The sequence below is a fragment of the Protopterus annectens genome, chromosome 1.part2 (assembly GCF_019279795.1).
Source record: "Protopterus annectens isolate FY-2018-M chromosome 1.part2, PAN1.0, whole genome shotgun sequence".
NCBI lineage: Eukaryota > Metazoa > Chordata > Ceratodontiformes > Protopteridae > Protopterus > Protopterus annectens.
In genome coordinates, this window is record NC_056727.1 from 972,542,029 (window position 1) to 972,564,723 (window position 22,695).

The 22,695-nt window shown below is 41.4% G+C and overlaps 1 protein-coding gene across 1 annotated transcript in view; it reads left to right on the forward strand.

The window, feature by feature from the left end:
- The window catches only part of FNDC5 (fibronectin type III domain containing 5), a 1,974,149-nt gene that overhangs the window by 1,833,375 nt on the left and 118,079 nt on the right, over positions 1-22,695 (forward strand). The window contains exon 5 of the mRNA XM_044059931.1: positions 20,566-20,705. Coding sequence (XP_043915866.1) covers positions 20,566-20,705 — 140 coding nt within the window. The remainder of the gene's footprint in view (positions 1-20,565; positions 20,706-22,695) is intronic.

A 22,695-nucleotide genomic window follows, 5' to 3' on the forward strand; every position in this document is an offset into this window, starting at 1 on the left:
CTGCAAAATGCAATGACTGGAGCTAGGCACTTTGTGAATACCCTGGGCACAGTAGATAAGCCAAAAGGCAGTGCAGAGAACTGATAGTGCATGTAGCCTGCTTTGAAGCATAGGTATCTTCTGCAAGATTCCCTTATTATGATATGCAGGTAGGCTTCCTTTAAATCCAGTGTTGCCAACCAGACATCCTTGCCAAGGATAGGAAGCAGCTGGTGAAGAGTTAGCATCTTTAATTTTGGGATCACCAAAACTGTGTTTAGGATAGAGGGGTCCAGGATAGGACACCAGGAGTTGTCTTTTCTGGGTACCAGGAAAAGTCTTGAGTAGAAACCTTGTCCCCTTTCCTCTTCTGGGACAGATTGAATAGCCCTGATACTTAAAAGAGAGAGAACTTGCTTTTGAGCCTCTGCCCACTGATTTGGGGGTAGATCTGGCCATCCATTTGGGGTTGGTAAGGAGTGGAAGTGGAATCTGTATCCTTGGGAAACTATATTTAAAACCCATTTGTCCTGGGTAATGAGTTCCCAGTTTGTTTTGCCTGTACGGCAATCTTTCCCCCTAAATAAACAGTCAGTTGTGCAGGGCTTGGAAGTTTTAAAATTAAGTCATTGAGACGGTTTACCATAGGGGGGGGGGAGTCTTACTACTTCCTGTTTTGGAAGTGGGAGTCCCCCACTGTTTAGTCCTGTGAGTACCTTGGGACTGAAGCCTGGGTGTTCTGCTGGTTCTGGGTTTGGACTGAGAAGACCTGGAAGGGGCAGGAAAGGGCCAATTCTTGGAGGGCCAATGCCTACTAAATCTGGGAGCCTGTACTTGCAGGAAATCTTTAACAGTTTGCATAGCTTTAGCTTTTTCCTCCATCTTTTTAAGTACTTCTTCTGCTTTGTTGCCAAACAGGCAGTCTGGGTTTAAGGGAGCATCCAGCAATTTAGCTTTAACATGCTCTGGCAAAGATTGCTCCTTAAGCCAAGCATGCCATCTAAGTACAGACCCAGTGGCAGCCGCCCTGCAAAATGCCTCTAATGAATCAAAACCACATTGCAAAGTAGTTTTCCAACTTGTTCAGCAGAATGCATTAAATCCTGTAAATATTTTCAGCACAGTCAGGAATCAACATCATTTTCTGTTTAAGCAATCCAGTAATATGCTGCTGATACTTTAACATATGAAACTGGCAGTTTAAGGCCCTAATGACCAAGGTTGCAGAAGTGTATACCTTCTTACCCCAGCTATCCAGCACCCAGATTTTTGGCAGTAGTAGCTTTAATGCCCTTGGGTTCCTGTGAAATGGTCTCAGGATCCGCAGTAGGATTTTTAAAGAGGAACTTGTGAAAGTCAGGAACCCTGTAATACCTATCAGGTTTTCTGGGAGCAGGAGGTAGAGGGTCAGGGGCCAAGCTAGATTCCGAGAAGGCATCATCAACAATGTCCAGAACAGGGGGAATAGCTAAAGGCCTGTGTTGGTGCAGGAGTAAGAAATCCCTAAGCCTCTTTTTAGAGTCAGAGTACTCCTGGCTTTCCCAGCGAAAATGCTCCCCTAAGAGTATGCAAGGTTTCACCAAAAGAGAAATCCTCTGGAGGGGAAGCAGAGGGAATGGAGTCCTCTGCATCAGAATCCACATAGGTAGATAAGGGTAAATCCTGGTCATGAGAGGAAACAGAAATATCAGAGTCCTGATCAGAAGAATCATAAGGAAACTCAGTCTTAGGTCTCTTAGAGGGGAAGGGTGGCTTCCCCTAATTAGAGTAATAAGGTTTTCAGTCATTCTTGTTATTTTAGGCATACAGGCCTGACCATGTGGTTTGGGTGTCGGTTTTCTAGGCATGGATTGAGTTTTAGGCCTTGAAGAAGACGATGGCATCGGTTTAATATGCAAGTCAGAAGGCCGGAATACACACTCAGAAGCTGGTGCCTGCACAGCGGCTCCGGACCCATCCAAGGTAGAGACATCCACAGGTTCCACAGTTGAAGTATCATCTCGCAGCATACCGGATTCTGAATGGGTCTCAGTAGAGGCCTGTGAATCTGAAGTAGTGGGTATCAGAGGCTGTGAAAGCACCTCACTGAGTACCGGCGAACTGGTGACTAGGTTAGGAGAAGCATCGTCGGCAGCTTTGGACCTATGCGGTCTGTCTCTCTCTTTATCTTTGCATTTTTTCGGAATTTCGGTAGTTGGGTGGCTTACTGAAGCCACTTCAGATAATTGAACCAAGTACCAAAATATTTAGAAGCGTAAATAAACAGACGATGAATAGTTTGCTGTTTAAATAAGGCACAAAACTGACAGCGAGGTACGTGGTCTGGGTCTAAGCAAGGGATGCAGTACGAATGAAAATCTTTATGAGGTGCTTGCTTTCCACAAGAAATATAATTATTAACTTTTACGGACATCGGTTTAGAGTAAGAAAATGTTTCCCCAATGGGGTACTTAGCTTAGTTGAAGACTTCGGTTCTGAAACTCGAAAATGAAAATTTCAGGAGTCGGCCCATCGGCACTTGCAAACTGCTTCTGCTTTGGGCACCGCACAGCAAGAAAGACTGATGTAATGGCATTGGCTGCATGCTTTATATCCCTGACTACCTTACATCACGGAAGATGAGACCGCAACCGATGCAGGACCCAAGATGGAACAAAAGCCTGACATATGGAATGCTGTGTGCTGTTGTGTGATGCACCTAAGCAAAACAGACGCCTATCGTGGTAGTCTTTATGGGAAATCTGACATTTCACTTTCTTGGACAACATGTGACCAGTAAACAATAAAAGGAAAAGAAAAAAGAACCCCAACAGGGTACTCATCTGAAAAAGTAAGCTTTTTAACACTTCAGACTGATGGCAACTGTGCTCAGACTGGCAGCAATGAAGTTTTGACTTAGGAGCATATGTACATCACCTTTATGCCCTAAGCTGACACAGGCAGCATATGGCTGATGTGTGATAAAGTAATAAAGGTAATAAAGGCTTTGGTATATTGGCTGGACATTGGGCTATCCTAGGCAAGAGATCCAGAGGTAAGGAATACTGCAACAGTATTATGGATGGAAATCTGCTGTAATTATGTCATTAAATTAAGGCTTTGCACTTCACATCAAGCATCATAATATTAATACAAGCTGCCAAATCCCTGGTGCATGGCTACTGACAGGAATAACCAACTTGCATGAACTCTGCATTTGTTCCAAAGGTGGGTGTAAAGCTGGCCAATACAGAACAACTGACTATACCAGTTGTTTGTTACAGTATAATGGTGGCCAACTGATGACCCAATGAGTGATGCTGCTGGTGATAAACTATTTTCACAATGCAAAGAAATGGATTACTGCTCAGGAGTACAATTTAACATCCACATCACAAAAGAGGAAACCAGTCTTATGCTGTACACTTCTCTCCTGCTGTGAGATCCCTCCTGAATCTGAAATCTTGGTCATCTTGGTCATATAAGAGGAAAGCTTTTTAGTCTATCATGTGGCAGGGCCACTCAGTCAAGTTGGAAATGCTGTGCTAACCATTCCTTTTATTATGCTGCATTTTGCTAACTTATTGGTTAGTGCTGTAAACATCAGTGGCATTGCAAAACATGAGCACATCAAGAAACATTAAAACTACCATGCAAGCACTGCCTAAAGTTGTATCTATAATCTTATGAAAATAAGGAGGAAATAAATGTGCCTGTATAGTCCCTCCCTTCAACTAGATATAATTAATCTGTGTATTGCAACATCAGTATATCTGTATTTATCTGGTCTGTGGTGTTCAGTTGTAAAATAAAGCACAAAGAATAAGCTTCTAATTAATTTACACCCTGTAATCATAACTCCATAACAGAAATCTTAGAAAGTCTGTTGAAAGTAGTTCACCAGGAATTTCACTTTGACCTGAGGAAGGAAGGCCTTCTAACTTGATTGAGTCCATGGGGGTTCCCATTAACATCATGGCCTTCTATGGCATCAAGAAACACTTTGGAATGCTGACAGAGAGACCCAGAGTTTTGAAACAATTTAAGGTGAACTACAGTGCACACTCTACCCCTTTAGGGGACCAGGCCTGGATCAACAAGTCATCCAGATATGAGTGGAGATGAATGCCTTGGTTCTGCAATTTTCTGTGTCTGGAGTCAGGCATTTTGAAAAGACCCTGGGAGCAGTAACCAGCCCAAAGGAAAGAGAGATAACTGGTAATGACACCCCCTACCTCAAACCTGAGGAAAACACAATTATTGGAAAAGGGAATACGTTAGTTAGCACACTGTGGTACAGTGACTACTTCTGGAAAAGTACAGTTTTGTACCTACCATAAATGTAGATGTCCGAACTGGATAGCATCTGCAGTCATAACAAATGGGTTGTCCTGTCGTCAGGCAGCCCTTCGGTCGGCCGGATTCCAAAGTCCGGGTCCGGCTTCGGCTGATGTCGCACTTCACCCGACGTCATCTCTGCTGGTCTTCGGGTATAAAGGCATCAGCCGACGCCATTTTCCTCAGTGTTTCTTGCCCCAGATGCCAATTGCCCTCTTGGAAAGCTAAATTTTGGATAAATGCCAATGTTTCCAAAGTAGTAGAAGGCAAACACAAAAAATAAACATGTATGTACATATATACAAACAAATACACCATAAGAGACTCCCCCCCCCCCCGCTAGCTATTAGGAGGGTAAATACCCTAGGAGTACCGCAGAGGGGAAGGAGGGAGGGTAATCCTGACTGCAGATGCTATCCAGTTCGGACATCTACATTTATGGTAGGTACAAAACTGTACTATGTCCTTCATGGATGCATCTGCAGTCATAACAAATGGGTAGAATACCATAGCCAAACTAGGGGAGGAATAATAATTATGGTGTAGTCAGGATCCCTTGCAGTACAGCAGTGGCAAACCCTGCTCGGGATCTAGAATATAGAGGTAAATTATAATGCTTGGCAAATGTATGCACGGAGGTCCAAGTAGCCGCCTCAATAATGTCCTTGGTTGCCACTCCTCTTAAGAAAGCTGTGGTAGTGGCTGTAGCCCTTGTAGAATGAGGCCTTATGTTCTGTGGAATTGGTTTTCCATGGTAGGAGTAACAGAATCTTATGCAATTTCCTATCCATTTGGAGATTGTCTGTTTGGAAATTGCTTTTCCTTCCCTTCCTGTTGCATAGGCTACAAAGAGCTGGTCAGTTTTTCTGTTACCTTTGGTTCTGTCCAGGTAGTAGCGTAACTGTCTATGTACATCCAAGGTATGCATTATTCTTTCACCTCTGTTTTGTGGATTGGGAAAGAAGGTAGGTAGGTGGATCGCCTGGTTTAAAGACACTCTGGATACCACCTTAGGCATAAATGTAGGATTAGTTCTCATGGACACCCTATCTTGATGGAAGATTAGGAAGGGTTGCACTGCCATTAAGGCCTGTAGTTCCGAAACCCTCCTTGTTGAAGTAATAGCCAGTAGGAAAGCAGTTTTCCATGACAGGTGTTGTAGATCTGCTGTTGCTGCTGGTTCAAACGGAGGGAGTGTCAACTTTTCTAGTACAAAATTCAAGTCCCACGCTGGTAATGGTGGTTTCCTAGGAGGTTTTACATTCTTGATCCCTCTGAGGAACTGCCTGAGTAGAGGATGTGAAAAGACAGGAGGATCAAAGCTGTATTCTGCTGAAATAGCTGATGCATGTATCTTGATGGAGGAATAGGACAGGCCTGTATGTAGAAGCTCTGCCAAGTACTCCAGAATGTTAGCAATATCTATGTTCGACACATCTTTTCCTCTTTCAGTACTCCAAATGACGAACCTTTTCCATTTTCCTGCATAGTTCCTTCTTGTTGAAGGTCTGCGGGCTTCAAGGATAATGTCTTTAACCCTTTGTGAAAGGTCTGGGTTAGTTACTGCTATGTGATGTTCCAGGCAGTCAGTTGCAAGGTTTTTAGGTTTGGATGTATGATGTTGTAGTTGTTCTGAGTTAACATCAGAGGCATCAGGGTATTGACCACATTTTCTCCCGAGACATGCTCCTCAGCAATGGGTACCAGTGTTGTCTTGGCCAGTTCGGAGCTATCAGAATTATCCTTGGACGTTCCTCTTTGATTTTCAGTAGTACCTTGTGCATCAAGGGAAGAGGTGGAAATACATATGCTGTCAGGCCTTTCCAGCTGAAGGATAGAGAGTCCACCTTCCATGCAAGTGGGTGGAATGTCCTTGTGCAGAATTTTTTGAGCTGGTGATTTTGTGGGGAAGCGAATAGATCTATTTGTGGCATTCCCCATTTGTTTGTGATGGCCTTGAAGATGTCCGGGTGTAGCATCCATTCGTGAGCATCCGAGGTGGTTCTGCTTAAAATGTCTGCTAGGGTGTTCTCTTTTCCCGGTACAAATATTGCCTGTAACTGGATGTTGTAGCTGAGAGCCAGATTCCAAAGGTCCAAAGTCATTCTGCATAGGGGTAAGAATGAGTGCCTCCCTGTTTGTTGATGTACCACATGACTGTGGTGTTGTCTGTCCTTATCATCAAATGGCCTTCTTTGAGGAATGGTCTGAATTTTAGGATTGCCAGTTTTACTGCCAGCATTTCTTTTGGTTTATGTGCAGGTGCAGCTGGTCCTGAGTCCACAGTCCTTGTACGCATTTGTCCAGCATGTGTGCCCCCATCCTAGGTCTGAGGCATCCGTTGTGATGGTTTGGTTTGCTCGAAAGTTGTGGAAGGGTAAGCCTGGGTTTGACTGGCATGCCCGAGCCCACCATAGGAACTCCTGTTTTAAGCATGGGATTAGTGGTATTTCTGTTTCTAAGCTGTGCCTGTGTTGAGACCATAAATTCTTTAGGTACCACTGTAACTTTCTCATATGCAGTCTGGCATGTGGGACCAAGATTATGCATGATGCCATGAAGCCCAAGGCCTGCAGAACTTTTCTTGCTGTTAGTTTGTTCTGCTTTGTTAATGCCAAGAAGTAAAGAGGGAGTTCTTTTGTTTTTCTGCAGTTAGGAATGCCATCTGTTTTACTGTGTCCAATTCCGCCCAAGAAAGTTCTTGTCTGGGATGGTATCAGCCTTGACTTTTGTAAATTGACTGTGTATCCCAGGGCTTGTAGCAAGTAAATGACCCTTTGTAAATCTGTTGTCAGCTTGCTTTTGTTGTCCGCTTGTAACAGGCAGTCGTCCAGGTATGGATAAATTTGGATTCCCTGTACTCTGCAGTGAGCGATTACTGATGCCAGGCATTTTGTGAATACTCTGGGCGCAGTAGATAAGCCAAAGGGCAATGCTGAGAATTGATAATGCTCTGATCCTGCAAGAAATCTGAGGTATCTTCTGCAATTTGGTCGAATGGGGACGTGCAGGTATGCATCCTTGAGATCTAGAGTTACCAGCCAACACTCCTTGCCCAGCATGGGAAGAAGTTGCTGTAGGGTCAGCATTTTGAATTTTGGGACAATGATGTATGTGTTTAAGATGGACAGGTCGAGAATAGGTCTCCAGTTTTTCTCTTTTCTTGGTACTAGGAAGAGTCTGGAGTAGAATCCTTTGCCCTGTTCTGTTATTGGTACCCTTTCCACAGCTCTCATCTTTATTAATTCCGCTATCTGGTGCAGGGCTTCTATTTTTGATTTGGGGCAGGTTTGGCATTCCTCTTTTTACTGGTAAAGTGTGGAAGTGGAACCGGTAGCCTTGGTCTATGGTTTGCAAAATCCACTTGTCTTTTGTAATATAGTGCCAATTTTTCGAGAATAAGGCTAACTTTCCGCCTAATGGTGCTGCTATTTGCTTCCTGGTAGGCGGAGTCAGAGCCAAGTCACTGTGATTGTCCTGTTGCAGTGGCAGTGGTTGTGTCTGTGCCTCGGTTATTGCCTTGCCACTGTCGTCCTCTGTAGGCACCTCCTCTGGATTGATTTCTGCCCCTAGAGCGTCTGTTCCTGCCCTTTGTGATCTTGTGGAGTCAGGAAAGGACCAATTTTGGCAGGCCAGTTCCTGCTAAACCTTGGGGGCTGAACCTGTAGGAAATCTTTAACTGTTTGTACAGATTTTGCCTTCTCTTCCATTTTCTTCATTACCTGCTGGGCAGGTTCCCAAATAGACTGGCCTTATCCATAGGAGCATCCAATAGCTTAGCTTTAACATGATCCGGTAAGACCTGTTCTTTCAACCATGCATGCCTTCTTATCACTGTGCCAGTCATGGCTGATCTAAATGAAGCCCCCAGTGCATCATAGCCACATTTTAAAGAATGGTTACTAACCTGTTGGATGTTATTCACCATTTCTAATACATATTTCTTATCTAAAGATTCAACAGAGGACAGCTTTTTAATTAACTGATCAAGCATAAACTCTTGGTATTGGATCATGTGAAACTGACAGTTTAAAGCTCTAGCTGCGAGAGTAGCAGAGGTGTAGACTTTTTTCCCCCATCTCTCTAAGGACCTGGATTCCCTTTCAGAGGAATAGGGTTTTGCTGTGGTCGAGGCTACTGCCTTAGGCCCCTGGGATATAGTTTCGGGTCTGCAAGTGGGGCCTTGTATAGGTGGTGATGAGTGTCTGGCACCCTGTAAAATCTATCTGGTTTGGCAGGGGCTGGAGGTAAAGAATCAGGTGCAGTGCAGACATCATTAAATGCATCGTCCACAACAGATAGGACAGGAGATATAGCTAAGGGCCTATGTTGTGGTAAGTGCAGAAAAGTCCTAAGCCTTTTTCTTGAATCTGAGAAATCTTGTCCCTGCCATTGGAATTGTTCTCTCATGGCATGTAAGGTTTCCCCAAAGGAGAATTCCTCTGGTGGAGAGGCAGCTGGAATGGATTCTTCAGCATCTGAATCTTCATAATTGGAAAAAGGAGCCTCTGGCTGGTCTGTAATGTCTGAGTCATCCGCAGAATCATCAGAGGACACAGGCTCGGGGGCTCTGCTCTAGGTCTCTTTTCTGGGGGCTGAGAGGCCCTGTCTGGGTGAGATTGGGACCCCCTAATTAAGGATATTAAATCTTCTGCCAGAGTAAGCATTTGTGAACTAGAAGTGGGCCTGAGTGAGGGTGGTTTAACAGGCACTGATTTAGCTGACTTGGCTGCTTTAGCCCTGGCAAAGGCCTTAATAGACATGGCTGCAGGAGGCCTAGCAGCACCACGTGCTGGGGTAGAAATATCCAAAGGGATGGTGTCTGATAGATCAGTAGGAACCACAGTTGTAGGCAAAATTTCTGAGGCTGATTCAGGTAAGGTAGCAGGAGCCTCAGTAGTAGTCATGGATTCGGCTGAAGATTGACCAGTTTTCTCGGTTTCGGCCGAAACCGAGACACTCGCGGCTTGCTTAACTGTGGTTTCGGCCGAAACCGCGGACCGCGAGTGTCGGTCTTTTTCTTTGCGTTTTTTAACAATTTGGGTAGTCGGAGGATCCGACGGCATAATGTATGCAAAATCTGAGCCGAAAAACTGTTCAGCAAACTCCGACCGATGCCTAAGCGTTCGTCGGTTGAAGGAAGCACAGGCCGAACAGGCTGCTACGTCGTGGTCTGGGCCTAAGCAAGGCAAACAGTAAGAGTGGAAATCTTTATGAGGTATTTGTTTCCCACAAGTTAAACAGTTATTGACTTTTTCTGACATCGGCTGAGGCAAGAAAGAGTCCCCAACGGGTACTTAGCTTTTAGAAGTCTTCGAAGTAGTATTCGGTAGTAGTAATCTCTGGATCTGACCGACCGGCACTTGCGAACAGCTTCTGCTTCGGGCGCCACGCGGCAAGAAAGACCGAGGAAAATGGCGTTGGCTGATGCCTTTATACCCGAAGACCAGCAGAGATGACGTCGGGTGAAGTGCGACATCAGCCGAAGCCGGACCCGGACTTTGGAATCCGGCCGACCGAAGGGCTGCTTGACGACAGGACAACCCATTTGTTATGACTGCAGATGCATCCATGAAGGACATCTGGGTTGGAGGGCCTGCAGAGTTAACATTTTGTATATGAAATCCTTAGAAATTTGTTTAACCTTGAAAAAACTAGTTTGGGCCTCCAATGATCATTTGGCACTCTCTTTATGACTCCTGTAGTAGTAGTTCTATTAAGGTGTGGGGGGTGAGTTATGTCTCTGTTCTTTCAGACATGGTTGAATCCATGAAAACTCTGATTTTGTTTGAAAGTGAAGCCATTAGCCTTGTGTTTCTGCCTAAAAGACTCATCTGTCTTGAGTAATATTATATCCATTGATCACAGAATAATGCCAGCTGCACTCCTTTCTGTCATCTTCATTTTTGGCGAGGAAGAATTGGGGTCCCTACGAACTGTAGCAGGAGTTTGGTAGGGGTGGGGTAGAGCAGCACAGTATCATCATGTGCTCTTTTTCCATTTCACCTCCTTTACCTTTTCCTGGTGGTGATGGTAAAAACAAACCTCTTTGAAAGATAATTTTGTCATAATGTGGAATGGGCGTAAAAAAGTTGTTCAACTGTACAACTGTTAAAAATCATTCCTCCTCTTCTCCAGTTTTTTTTTTTTTTGCATGTCTCCATTTTAGGGGTACAAGGAGCAACCCCTTCAATAAGGGGGAAATAAGTACTTTGTCAAGTGCAGCATTTTATGACGATATTAAGGCAAAGAACATCCTCCCCAAAGCTATTTGGGCAGTCCTCTGCCATTTTCTGGCAGTGACAGAATCCTCAGCCAGGCATGTCTTTAAATCACTGACCTATAGCAGCAGTCCTGAATGCTCCATTTACAGTATCACAATTATGTTTAATGTCATGTTTTTCAAACTGTGATGCTAACTAGTTCACTTCTAAGAGCTCTGCCCTCTCAGCAGTGTCAGTAACCACCCCTGCATTCATCAAATGACTAAACAGTTTATCTTATACTTTATCATGTGAGTATGCCAGCTGACAATCCTTGAGACTATCTGCTCTATAAACTTTCTTAACAAATGTGTTTAATATTCTGCTCTCAATCACTGGGAACTGCATTAGGGGCTGTAACCAAATGTTGTTCCTTTTTCTGGATCTAATGACACCACAGTTTAACTTGCTATAGGATTTTTATACAGGTACTTGTGTGAATCCTGGACCATATCACAGCAATTAGGCTTCCCAGGGGAAGGAGGTTAGAAGTCTAGCTCCATGGCTGCAGCTAGAAAGGCATCTTGTAAAGCTGTAAGCCCAGAGAAATGTCAACTGGATCTGGAATGCCCAGCACCCAGAAGATAAAAAAACAGCATTTCCAGGCACCAGAGATCTCTTCTACCTTCCATTTGAGGTGATAATTCATCCTAGATCAAGCAGTTCCAAATGAGACATCCTATGTTAGAAAAGCAGTATCATAACCCAGATGGGAAAATATCTATGAAGTGCAAGTCAGGCCCTCCTCAGAATCAAAGGACTCTCTAGTTTGGAAGAGTTCCGTTTTCTTTTTATTAGAGGGGATGTCCAACACCAACTGCTGGTCCAAATAAGGTTGCAGAATCTGAATAAAATGTATGAAGTCCTGGGTCAACATGATCCAGTCCTGGAAGGGAGACTGGAAAGGGAAGAACAAGGATGTGCTTATTGTCTGAGGTACAGCCAGGGGCAAGGAACAAAATGCTTGGGCATACAGGATATCGTGGAAGGTGTGACTGTCTGTGCTGTTTGGGACAGGAATCATTGACCTCCACATTTCAAACAGGGATATCCTCATGAACCAGAAGTGAGTCAGCACTGTCCTCTCCCTCACTGATATCAAAACAGGTGTCAGTCATCTGCCTGTGGAGAAGCCTTCAGACCAATCAATTATGACATATTCTTGGCTATAGACATTATGCTAGGTGCCAACAGTGTAGCATGCTCTTGAAGGGCAAAGCAGATGAACTTGGATACTACAAATACCTGGTCTTGGACAGCAAAAAACTGCCTATCTTGGCCCAATGCCCTTTAACATAGTAGGACTATCAGGGGATAAAGTAGCATTCCCTGTTCCCTCTTTGTTACTTACATTTTGGGAGCTCTTCAATGGCATTTTTCTTCTTCGGTCAGGCATGCAATACATTCACTGACATGCTAGAGGATATAGTGACCACGTGAAACAAGGTTTCAAGCCTTTTCTTTTCCAAACAGCTTTGGAGAGAATGCTCTTTGCCTTAATTTTCTGTTGAAATTAAAGAAAATACTACACTTGGTGAAGGCATGTTCTGGTCCCAAGCAAAATGCACACCAAGTACGAATCTTTATAAGGAATCTGTCTGTCTCATGCACACTTATTAAATGTTTTCTAGGGTGGACATAACCCTAAATGCATACCAGTCATCTGATTCTAAGAGCCAAGCACTAAACAATTTACAATATTGGATATAATATGAGAATGAATACCCAGCAGGGTGCTTACCAGGCAGTTTTGGAGGCACATTCGAAACGAATGGACTGATGATGCTGCCTATACAACTGCTGTAAACCACAATGAAAGCAGTGTGAGCATGAATGCTGCAGCATATCCAGCTGAAGCCCTACATCCCAGCTGGTCACTTTAGTGTGACACAACTCCATACTATGTTATGGTGGGTCTACTTCTAAATTTTCTACTTTGAGAACATCAACTTTCTTATGATTGAGATCAGAAGATCGACGTTTTGAAAGTTCGAAGCTACTATTGAATTTAAAGAATTAAATTGGCAACTTAGACTAAATGCATCAAAACCCCCAGGACTTAATGAAGCTATTAGTATTTCCAGCCTCCTTAAATTAAGAAGGGCAAAATTATAATAAAAAACTCATAACATTTTAAATAATTTTTTATTGAGTTTTGATAGGGAACAACCATGTATAATTTATTATTCTAAAAATCTTTTAGTTAAAATAAAAGGTTTTAAGAGTACTCTTGTATTCAATTTATATATTGATTTTTTAGATGAGGTTCTACCTAATTTTAACATAACAGTGTATGTTCATTAGGGGGGCTAAAGTTTTTTAACCAATATGCCAGATGCATTTAAAGACAAAGATTTTTGTACTAACAAGTTTTTAGTAACTACGATTATACTCTCACAATTGATTTGAATTTATTTATTATATTATATTTTATTTCATTTATTATTTTATTTATTAATTTTTAAAACCACTGACTAATTCCTAATCAATTTTAAATAAAATAACAATTAATTGACAACATATTTTTATGGTAGATAACATCTATAGTTAACATCTTTAATGCTTATGGTGACTCTTAGTATAAGTTTATTTTTGATATATTTATTAGGTAATTAACAGATATTTAATATTTATTAATTATAGAGTATGTAATATAATAATAATATTTACTTACGTATTTATTAATATATTTTATTATATTTAATTGATATTTTTAGAATTTATTGTACAAGTATTAATTGATTTCTCAGAGTAAAGGTTGCTTACTGCCAAAACAACACTGTAGTACCGAAGCATTAATTATATACACTAGAATTGAATAACCTTCTTCCTGGCAAGATGAACAATAAATTGTCCAATTTCATAAGAATTTTTATTTTAAGGCTTCAACTTATTTTTATTAAAATTTAGTGATGAAAATTTTAAGGATCAACAATCATTAGTTTAATATATTAATATTTATAAACATTTTCTATTCTTCTTATGGTTTCAGTAGGCACGAACAAACATTTAGTGGTTTTGCGATCGCGTGTGCAAGGCAATATACACTACTACCGTAGAAATGGTTGCACTCAGTTTATTAACAGAGTATTTGAAATAATGGGAAATAACACAAAGAAATTGCAAAAGAAAGACTAATTGTTCCTTGATCTGCACAAAACTTATTATTTATTTTTTTCGGCTCAACTATGTCCGCTGTGGATAGCATGGCAGCGGAGTTGCTTACACAAGAAAACCTTTTATAAAAGCACAAGCAAGCGCAGAAGAGCCTTCACAGTAAATGAAAAAATAGATGTTAGTTTTCGCATATTTTTTCATATGATATGAATAATTCATACGTACAAATAACAGTGAACAGAAATCAATATGATGAAAGTATTTTAAATAACTTCCTGACGAAAATGTATTGGAATCAAATTTCTATAAATGTGTTTCTTCTTTAAACAGAAATGAAGTTCTGTTTAGCAAATGACTTAATTGGATTGTTACAATTCTTTTAATTGACTAATTGTTTTACTAACACTGTATTTAAGCACACAAAGAACTTTAGGTAGTTCATCTTGAAAAAGCCCGTCATAGGAACGGGTGAAAGCGGTTGATTTACTTTTTGTTTTTTCTTTGGATTTTACTACTAAGAAGTGATTAACTTGTCGTGCATTTCTATTTGTTGGTTCACAATAAAGGATCGTTTGCTTACAACGGAGAGGTATTTTATTCCAGTTCAAGAGTTTAAAAGAAGAAGTTCATTGGGCTTTGGTGCTTCTGCAAATACTTTCTTGTTGCTTACTAGGGTGGACATAACCCTAAATGCATACCAGTCATCTGATTCTAAGAGCCAAGCACTAAACAATTTACAATATTGGATATAATATGAGAATGAATACCCAGCAGGGTGCTTACCAGGCAGTTTTGGAGGCACATTCGAAACAAATGAACTGATGATGCTGCCTATGCAACTGCTGTAAACCACAATGAAAGCAGTGTGAGCATGAATGCTGCAGCATATCCAGCTGAAGCCCTACATCCCAGCTGGTCACTTTAGTGTGACACAACTCCATACTATGTTATGGTGGGTCTACTTCTAAATTTTCTACTTTGAGAACATCAACTTTCTTATGATTGAGATCAGAAGATCGACGTTTTGAAAGTTCGAACTGTTTAAATGGAGATTGCTGTAAAGTATGAGATGGTATATTTACCGTTTTCCCTTGCTGTAGTGCAATCGTGGTGTAGTGCAATCGCGGAGGTGGTATATTTAATTAGCAGGGGGTGCATGGGGACTTGCCACTTTGCAGAAACATAATTTTTTTTTTTTTTTTTAAATTTTGAACTTCTAAAATGCTGATCTTATGGTCTCGACCATAAGAAAGTTGACATTTTTACAGTTAGAAATTTAGAAGTAGACCCGTCATGGTACTAGCACAGCAAACAGCACAGATGAGATACAAATGATCAGTTTATATGTGGGAATATGTAATACAGTATTTACTGTAGTTTTCAATAGAAAGTTAAGTTGTTGAATACAGTTCAGTAGGTTTCTCAACTAAGCTGCATGTTCCTGTATGCTAACTGCATAGCCCCAGTTATTCACACCACATACTGACACCCCCTCTATATGCACATCTGTGTAAGGCTGTGGTCATGTATCACAGTATACACGTTAGATACACGTTACTGCCCCTTACCTGGCAGTTATGTTTCAGTGTAAACAGTGCTACTATCTGTCCCATTCATAATACTGTCTTTCCTGATGCACATATAGGACACACTGCTATTTTGTGGTTGGAGAACAATGAGCTCAGTGCTGCTGTATTGTGCACCCTGTCTATAACTATGGCCTCCTGAAAGCATTTAATGCACTATGTAACTGTAGACCACACAGGACAGCCATGCTGTGCGCTCCAGTACTGTCAACATTCTCCCAAGTGCTGCTGCTGCTATATTATAAAATGTAGGAACACAGAGGGACTCTGATTTGCCTTGTAATGATGTGAATACACCCCATTCAGTACAGCACTATAATAATGTAAGGAATACAGTACTACCTTGCTGCCACACTAGTGCTAACAACCCCCTCAGACTTAAGTACTGCTGCAGTTAATGTACAGCACATAATGCCACCCTGCTAAATGCCCTAGTTTTCAACATCCCCTCCAACAGCAACACCCACTCTAATTCTCATCACTCTGATCAAAGATTAAACCTTTGTGCATATCTGTAAATACTTAAGCAACTCCAAGACTATATATACATATATATATATATATATATATATATATATACACACATATATATATATTTTTTCTATTTTTTCAATGCAACAGCACTTACTTTGTTCTGTGTACCACTGACTGTGAAATTTGTTCTGCATTCCAATGATTGCCGACTTCGTAATTTTTGTTGAATGTGTACACATACTATACATTTGCTACATTCTTAATGTGTATCTTTAATGGCTAACTGCTCAGTTTTGTTCTTTCTGTGTTGGACTATGCAACCCAGGCTGTGTGTGTGAATGCTCATCATCTGAACAGTGCTCTACCCTGATAAACAAATAAATTAAATCTTGTTGGCAGCTATCAGTACACTTATTATTTACTTATTTAAAATCTGTTTACCAGGGTAGTATACTGATCCCAATGGATCCATTTTAGGCTCAGGGCAGGAGTTACAATCAGAAAACAAGCAAAGAAAAGCAATGTTTTACTACAGTCCAATGCAATTGCTGTCAGTTCTGTGAATACAGTTATATGCAGACTTAATTGAACAACAGTTTTATGAAGTAATGTAAGGTGGGACTACCTGTAGTAAAACATTGGGAAATAATACAGTTGATAATGAAACAGCTTGCATTTGTAATAAACTAGTCAGTAAGGTACAGATAGCAGAATATGAAAAGTAAATATACAATTCATTTTGTCGATGGACATACAATTATACTTGTGGCAATCTATTCATAAACAAGTTCAGAAAACAGCAAAGATGGGGAGTTAGAATGAACATAATGGCATTTTACTGCTGTTTTCGGTTTTGGACATGCAAGGGGCATATAGTAGTGTTAATATATACAACAATCCCTGGGATTCAGAGACAAGTGCTGCATCTATCTAAACTACCTCTCTTAGGGAGGTACAGTTTATGTGGCCATGTAAAATGCGATTCAGGGATATGTTTAGCTGCAATGAGGACAAAATCACTATTGGCTAATTTGCATGTCTATGAATCATCTGTAATTGCCACCAATGCTAAACAGCACTTTTCAGTGGTAATCATCACTGATGAACTATGCATCCTTTGGCAGAGGCATCCCATTCAGTCACCTTCCCAGACGCACACACATACCGACATTTATATATATATATATATATATATATATATATATATATATATATATATATATATATATATATATATATCTACACACACACACACACACACACACACATCCCCACTTACACACACAGACGTTCACTCAACAGGACAACCCTCTTTACTCAAAAGCACTGCCAGACATACTCACCCATTTACCCCCCCCCTCACAAACACACACAACATGACAACCCTCCTTACTCAAACACACTCACTAAGTGACAGTTTATTAAACTTCCAAGCTCTCCGAACCTGGATGAAGCTGAGGCATTTTCTGAGCTGTACCCCAAAGCACTGTACAACCACATTCATAGCTGCATAGAGGAGGCAGTATCTGTCTGAGTCAAACCTATGATTACTGGTGGACCCCTGCATAAGTAGGCTATTCAACAAAAAGAAAAAAATCCTTTCCAAATCCAAGAAGGAATAGGCAAATCAGTGCAAAGTGATATTTACTAGTATAAACAAACAAATCAGGGAGCTAGTCAAATCTGCCAAAGCAAACTATAAAAGACAGCCTCCCAGGTGAAAGATAGCCATAAGGCTTTTTTAAAAAAAATGTTTGTAACCTCAGGGGAAACACTCAGAAATTTGCCAAGTTAATTATGAATGGCAACACTTACAACCAGCTTGAAACTATAGCAAACCTACTGGTCAACAGGTTCAGTTCAAACGTCTGCCCCCATTACCGCCTACTACACCTGAAGAGATACCCGCAACCATCCCTATATATATCAGTCATTATGAGGGAAGAGGCCCTCTCTGCTTTCACTAAAGCCAAAAACACTTCCCCCATGGGTCCCGACAACATTCCAGGATGCTTCTTAAATAGCTTAAAACATAATCTATCAGGGCCACTAGAAACCCTCTTTAACCACAGCCTCAGAATGGGCTTATTTCCAGAGGAATGGAGGACTGCAACAGTCATCCCTCTGCACAAGGGGGTGCCCATCAACTGACCGAGGGAACTACAGACCCCTGACCAGTCCCATCTGCAAGGCCATGGAGAGAATTATCATGAACCTGATCAATAACGACATGGGAACTCTCCAAAAACTGGACCAGACACAATTTAGCTTTGTCAAAGGGAGGTCATGCCTGCTCAATCTGGTGGACTTCTTTCAGAAAGTCATAAGGGCCATGGAAGAAGGTAAAATAGTACACACTGCTTATCGATATTTGGCCAAAGCTTTTGACACAATCCCCCACTTGGGGATCACAGATAAACTTACTGAGTTAGGCATAAACCACTACACCGTCAGATGGATGGGCAACTTGCTCACTGACAGGACACATATCCGAATAGGTGAATCCACTCTGGTTAGTAGTGGTGTCCCATGGGGCTCAGTGTTAGGCCTCTCCTGTTTAGTATATACTTCTCTGAAGTGAAGGCCTTTGGCTCACTGAGTTCACTGATGACTGTAAGCTGGGAGCAATCACTGACTTTGCAAATGATGCTGGCATCCTACAAACAGGCCTGAAAAACAAAATGACTGATGCCAAGACCATGGTCTGAGATAAATGCTAAAAAATACATAATCAAACCCTTTGGTAAATCAGATATCCCTGCAAATCATAAGACTGATAGCACAGCCCTAAAGTGGTGAGGGACCTAGGAACACAGATAGTAACCTAAACTTTGACCACCAGATAGCTACAGTAGTGAGAAAATTCCTCTGTGGCACAACTTACAAGTAAAGGCATGGTATCAAGATCAAAGGAAGTCATAGTACCACTGTACTATCATCAGTTCAATAATCAAGTATAATGCTCCCTTCTGCACATACCTAACCACACACTTACACTAACTGGAGCAGTGCCGGAGTTTCCTCACTAAATAAATACAAAGTGTAAGACACATCTTATGCAGACTGACTAAAGGCCCTATCCCTTTACTCCATCTATCATTTACTGAGAGGGGGCTTATGCATGACATGCAAGGTATTCTCTGATCCAGCTCTGATGAAAATGTTACATATTCGCAAGAAAAATTATACATGAGTAACATGTTCCATGACCCTAACAGAACTTGTTGGAGAGACAGATATGTATCTCAAAGGCTACCTCATCTATGGAATAAACTTCCCATCCTTGTAAAATAAAGCATGTCCTTCACTCTCTTCAAAAAGAATTTGGATAAATGGATGGGGAACCATAAATTCACTCCTGGGGTACTGCCCATGTCCCTTATGGACAGAGGCAGTCTGTAAAATGACTCAAGGCTCCAATACCCAAAGACCCACTACTCTGATACTACCCCGATACTACCCCATCCCCATATCTGGGCAATTAAGATATAATATTGTCATATCCTGGGTATTATTGGCTAGGCTTGCAAAGGCTCTTGTGCTATTAGCCTAGTAATCGTTATGAACCCATGAACCCATTTACAGACATTCACTCAAAACAACCTTCCATAATTTGAACACACTCACAGACAGACACACACACACACACACACACACACACACTCAAAATGACAACCCACTTTACTTGAATGCACTCACAGACACATACACCCATTTATCCACACAGACATCCACTTAACATGATGTGCACCCTCACTCAAACACACAGGCACAAACACACATGCATCCTTACACTTTTGAATCTCTACCTAACCTCGCATAATGTGACCACTCATGCAGACATATACATTCTTTCAACACCATTCATGCTCCTGCAGAGACGCACACACACTACCACATACACACACCACTATGTCTCTACTGAACCTTCCTAAATGTAACTGATACATGATCACTTCCACTGACTATAATAGGGAAATGCAGAAATTTGGCCTTGTTATCATGAGCAGCCATGCTTGCTTACACAGTTAAGCAATTCTCTGAATTCTATGGTAGTATAAATTGCTTCCAGTGGATATTTCCAGGGCTGTGCACTTTAGCATGAGCCTCACCCCCAGAATGTCTCACTGTAATATATATATATAAAATAGCAGGACAGCTCAGTGCACAGATTCTTCCTATTGTGCAAAATTACTGTGATGGGCTTGTCTCTGAATAGGAAAGTGGTACTTCAAAGCGGTAGCTAATCACTTAAAGTCTTAAGACTCACACCAACTCCTTCTGAATCCCATGGTAGATGTAGAGATTAAGTCAGCTGGTACTAACTACTGCAAATCTATGCACAAAATGTGTCAGAATCACCAACATGGAATTTAAGAACAGGCAGTTTCCTATTCTTGCATCATGTGTGCCTATCTATGAACCAATGGCCCAGTATATCTTGTATACAGTATGGCTGGAAGTCTAAACCATATATTTAAGGGGAGTGACATTTTTACAACTATATGAAAATGAAAAGTAAAAATTTAAGTAAATTATTAATCTGACTGGTCAAAAGAGTTCAGAAATAACTAAAGGCAAATTTAGTGACAACACCGACAAATACCAGATAATTGAAACTTGGTAGTGCCAGAGAACAGGAGGAGGCGGAGGAAGACAGAAATTGTAATCTAGTTTCAGAAAACAAGGTGCAAGACAAAAAAGGGTCAAATCATAAGGAACACATTTAACAGCATGCTGGGATTCCATACTGCAGAACTGCTATAAATAATGTGTGTTATTCTGAATGAGAGATGCAACAAACCTGCATTCATCCTTTTCTTTTCTAGGTGTGATTGCCCTTTTCTGCAGGCAGTATGATATCATCAAAGACAACGAACCAAATAATAACAAAGACAAAACCAAGAACACCTCTGAATGTAGTACACCTGAACATGAACCGCAGAGCGGTGGACTTCTACGCAGTAAGGTAAGGCCCGGAAATACAGCCACTGACTCATAACAAGATAAAAGTCGGTCTCCTCTTGATTCACTGTTGCTTTATCAGTTATATTTGATATCAAGCACTCATTTGAACTATGGAATAAAATGCAGAAGCAAATGAGAAACATGTAGAATCTGTTCTGTTTTTTCACTTAAGCCACCTCACCCAGCTATACAAATGGTCATTTAGCCCCTTTCTTGTTTGGCCCAGTAGGTATCTTTGATATATATATATATATATATATATATATATATATATATATATATATATATTTTTTTTTTTTTAATTTTCTTGACTTGTACCAAGTAATTTATGCTTGAAAGTTTAACATGTACCTGTTTGCACCTCTACTCTGAACACGTATAATGGCTCAGAAAGGTACTCAGATTAGCTCACCAACCTAGTTAGCAAGCAAAAATAAATATAGCTAATGAATTTTGCTGCTACTGACAGCTTCTTTCAAAAAATACAGATTTCAGAGGAAACCGATTACCATTGGTTCTATTCAGAAATTAGTTGCATGATTATACCTTTCCTTGCCTTGTTTACATTCTTAATAAATGAACTGACATCAGATGTTATATTTGCAAGATAACATCACTACTTGTTTTGCACTTTTATTCCTTCCACATTTGCCCATGCCAGCAAACTGCACTGCAGTAGCAGATTATGGAGCCCAGGCAGTAATGAAACTAGCAAGGTAAAACTAGGCACCGACACAGGTGTAATGAGACTGCACTGGCACCAACACAGGTGTAATGAGACTGCACTGGCACCAACACAGGTGTAATGAGACTGCACTGGCACCAACACAGGTGTAATGAGACTGCACTGGCACCAACACAGGTGAAATGAGACTGCACTGGCACCAACACAGGTGAAATGAGACTGCACTGGCACCAACACAGGTGAAATGAGACTGCACTGGCACCAACACAGGTGTAATGAGACTGCACTGGCACCAACACAGGTGTAATGAGACTGCACTGGCACCAACACAGGTGAAATGAGACTGCACTGGCACCAACACAAGTGTAATGAGACTGCACTGGCACCAACACAGGTGAAATGAGACTGCACTGGCACCAACACAGGTGTAATGAGACTGCACTGGCACCAACACAGGTGTAATGAGACTGCACTGGCACCAACACAGGTGAAATGAGACTGCACTGGCACCAACACAGGTGTAATGAGACTGCACTGGCACCAACACAGGTGTAATGAGACTGCACTGGCACCAACACAGGTGAAATGAGACTGCACTGGCACCAACACAAGTGTAATGAGACTGCACTGGCACCAACACAGGTGACATGAGACTGCACTGGCACCAACACAGGTGTAATGAGACTGCACTGGCACCAACACAGGTGTAATGAGACTGCACTGGCACCAACACAGGTGAAATGAGACTGCACTGGCACCAACACAAGTGTAATGAGACTGCACTGGCACCAACACAGGTGTAATGAGACTGCACTGGCACCAACACAGGTGAAATGAGACTGCACATCCATTAAATGTGGTATCATGGCCTTGTGCTGCATATCATATATCTGCCTTTCTCAAAAAGCTGTATATTCCTTGTCCAGCTTCCCCCTAATATTACATAGCCAGAGACTTACTCAGCGTGCTTCGGTGAGCTTTACCCAATTGCCAAAATCTGAAATAAAAGACTAAGCTGTCATCTTATTCTTTTTCTTTCAGCTGTTCCCATTAGGGGTCACCACAGCAGATCATCTGTTTTCATTTCTTCTTGTCTTCTGCATCTTGCTCTGTCACACCGACCACCTGCATGTCCTCTCTCACCACATCCATAAACCTTATCTTAGGCCTTCCTCTTTTCCTCTTACCTGGTAGCTCCATCCTTAGCATCCTTTTCCCAATATACCCAGCATCCCTCCTCAGCACATGTCCAAACCAACACAATTTTGCCTGTCTGGCTTTGTCTGTAAACCGTCTAACCTGCGCT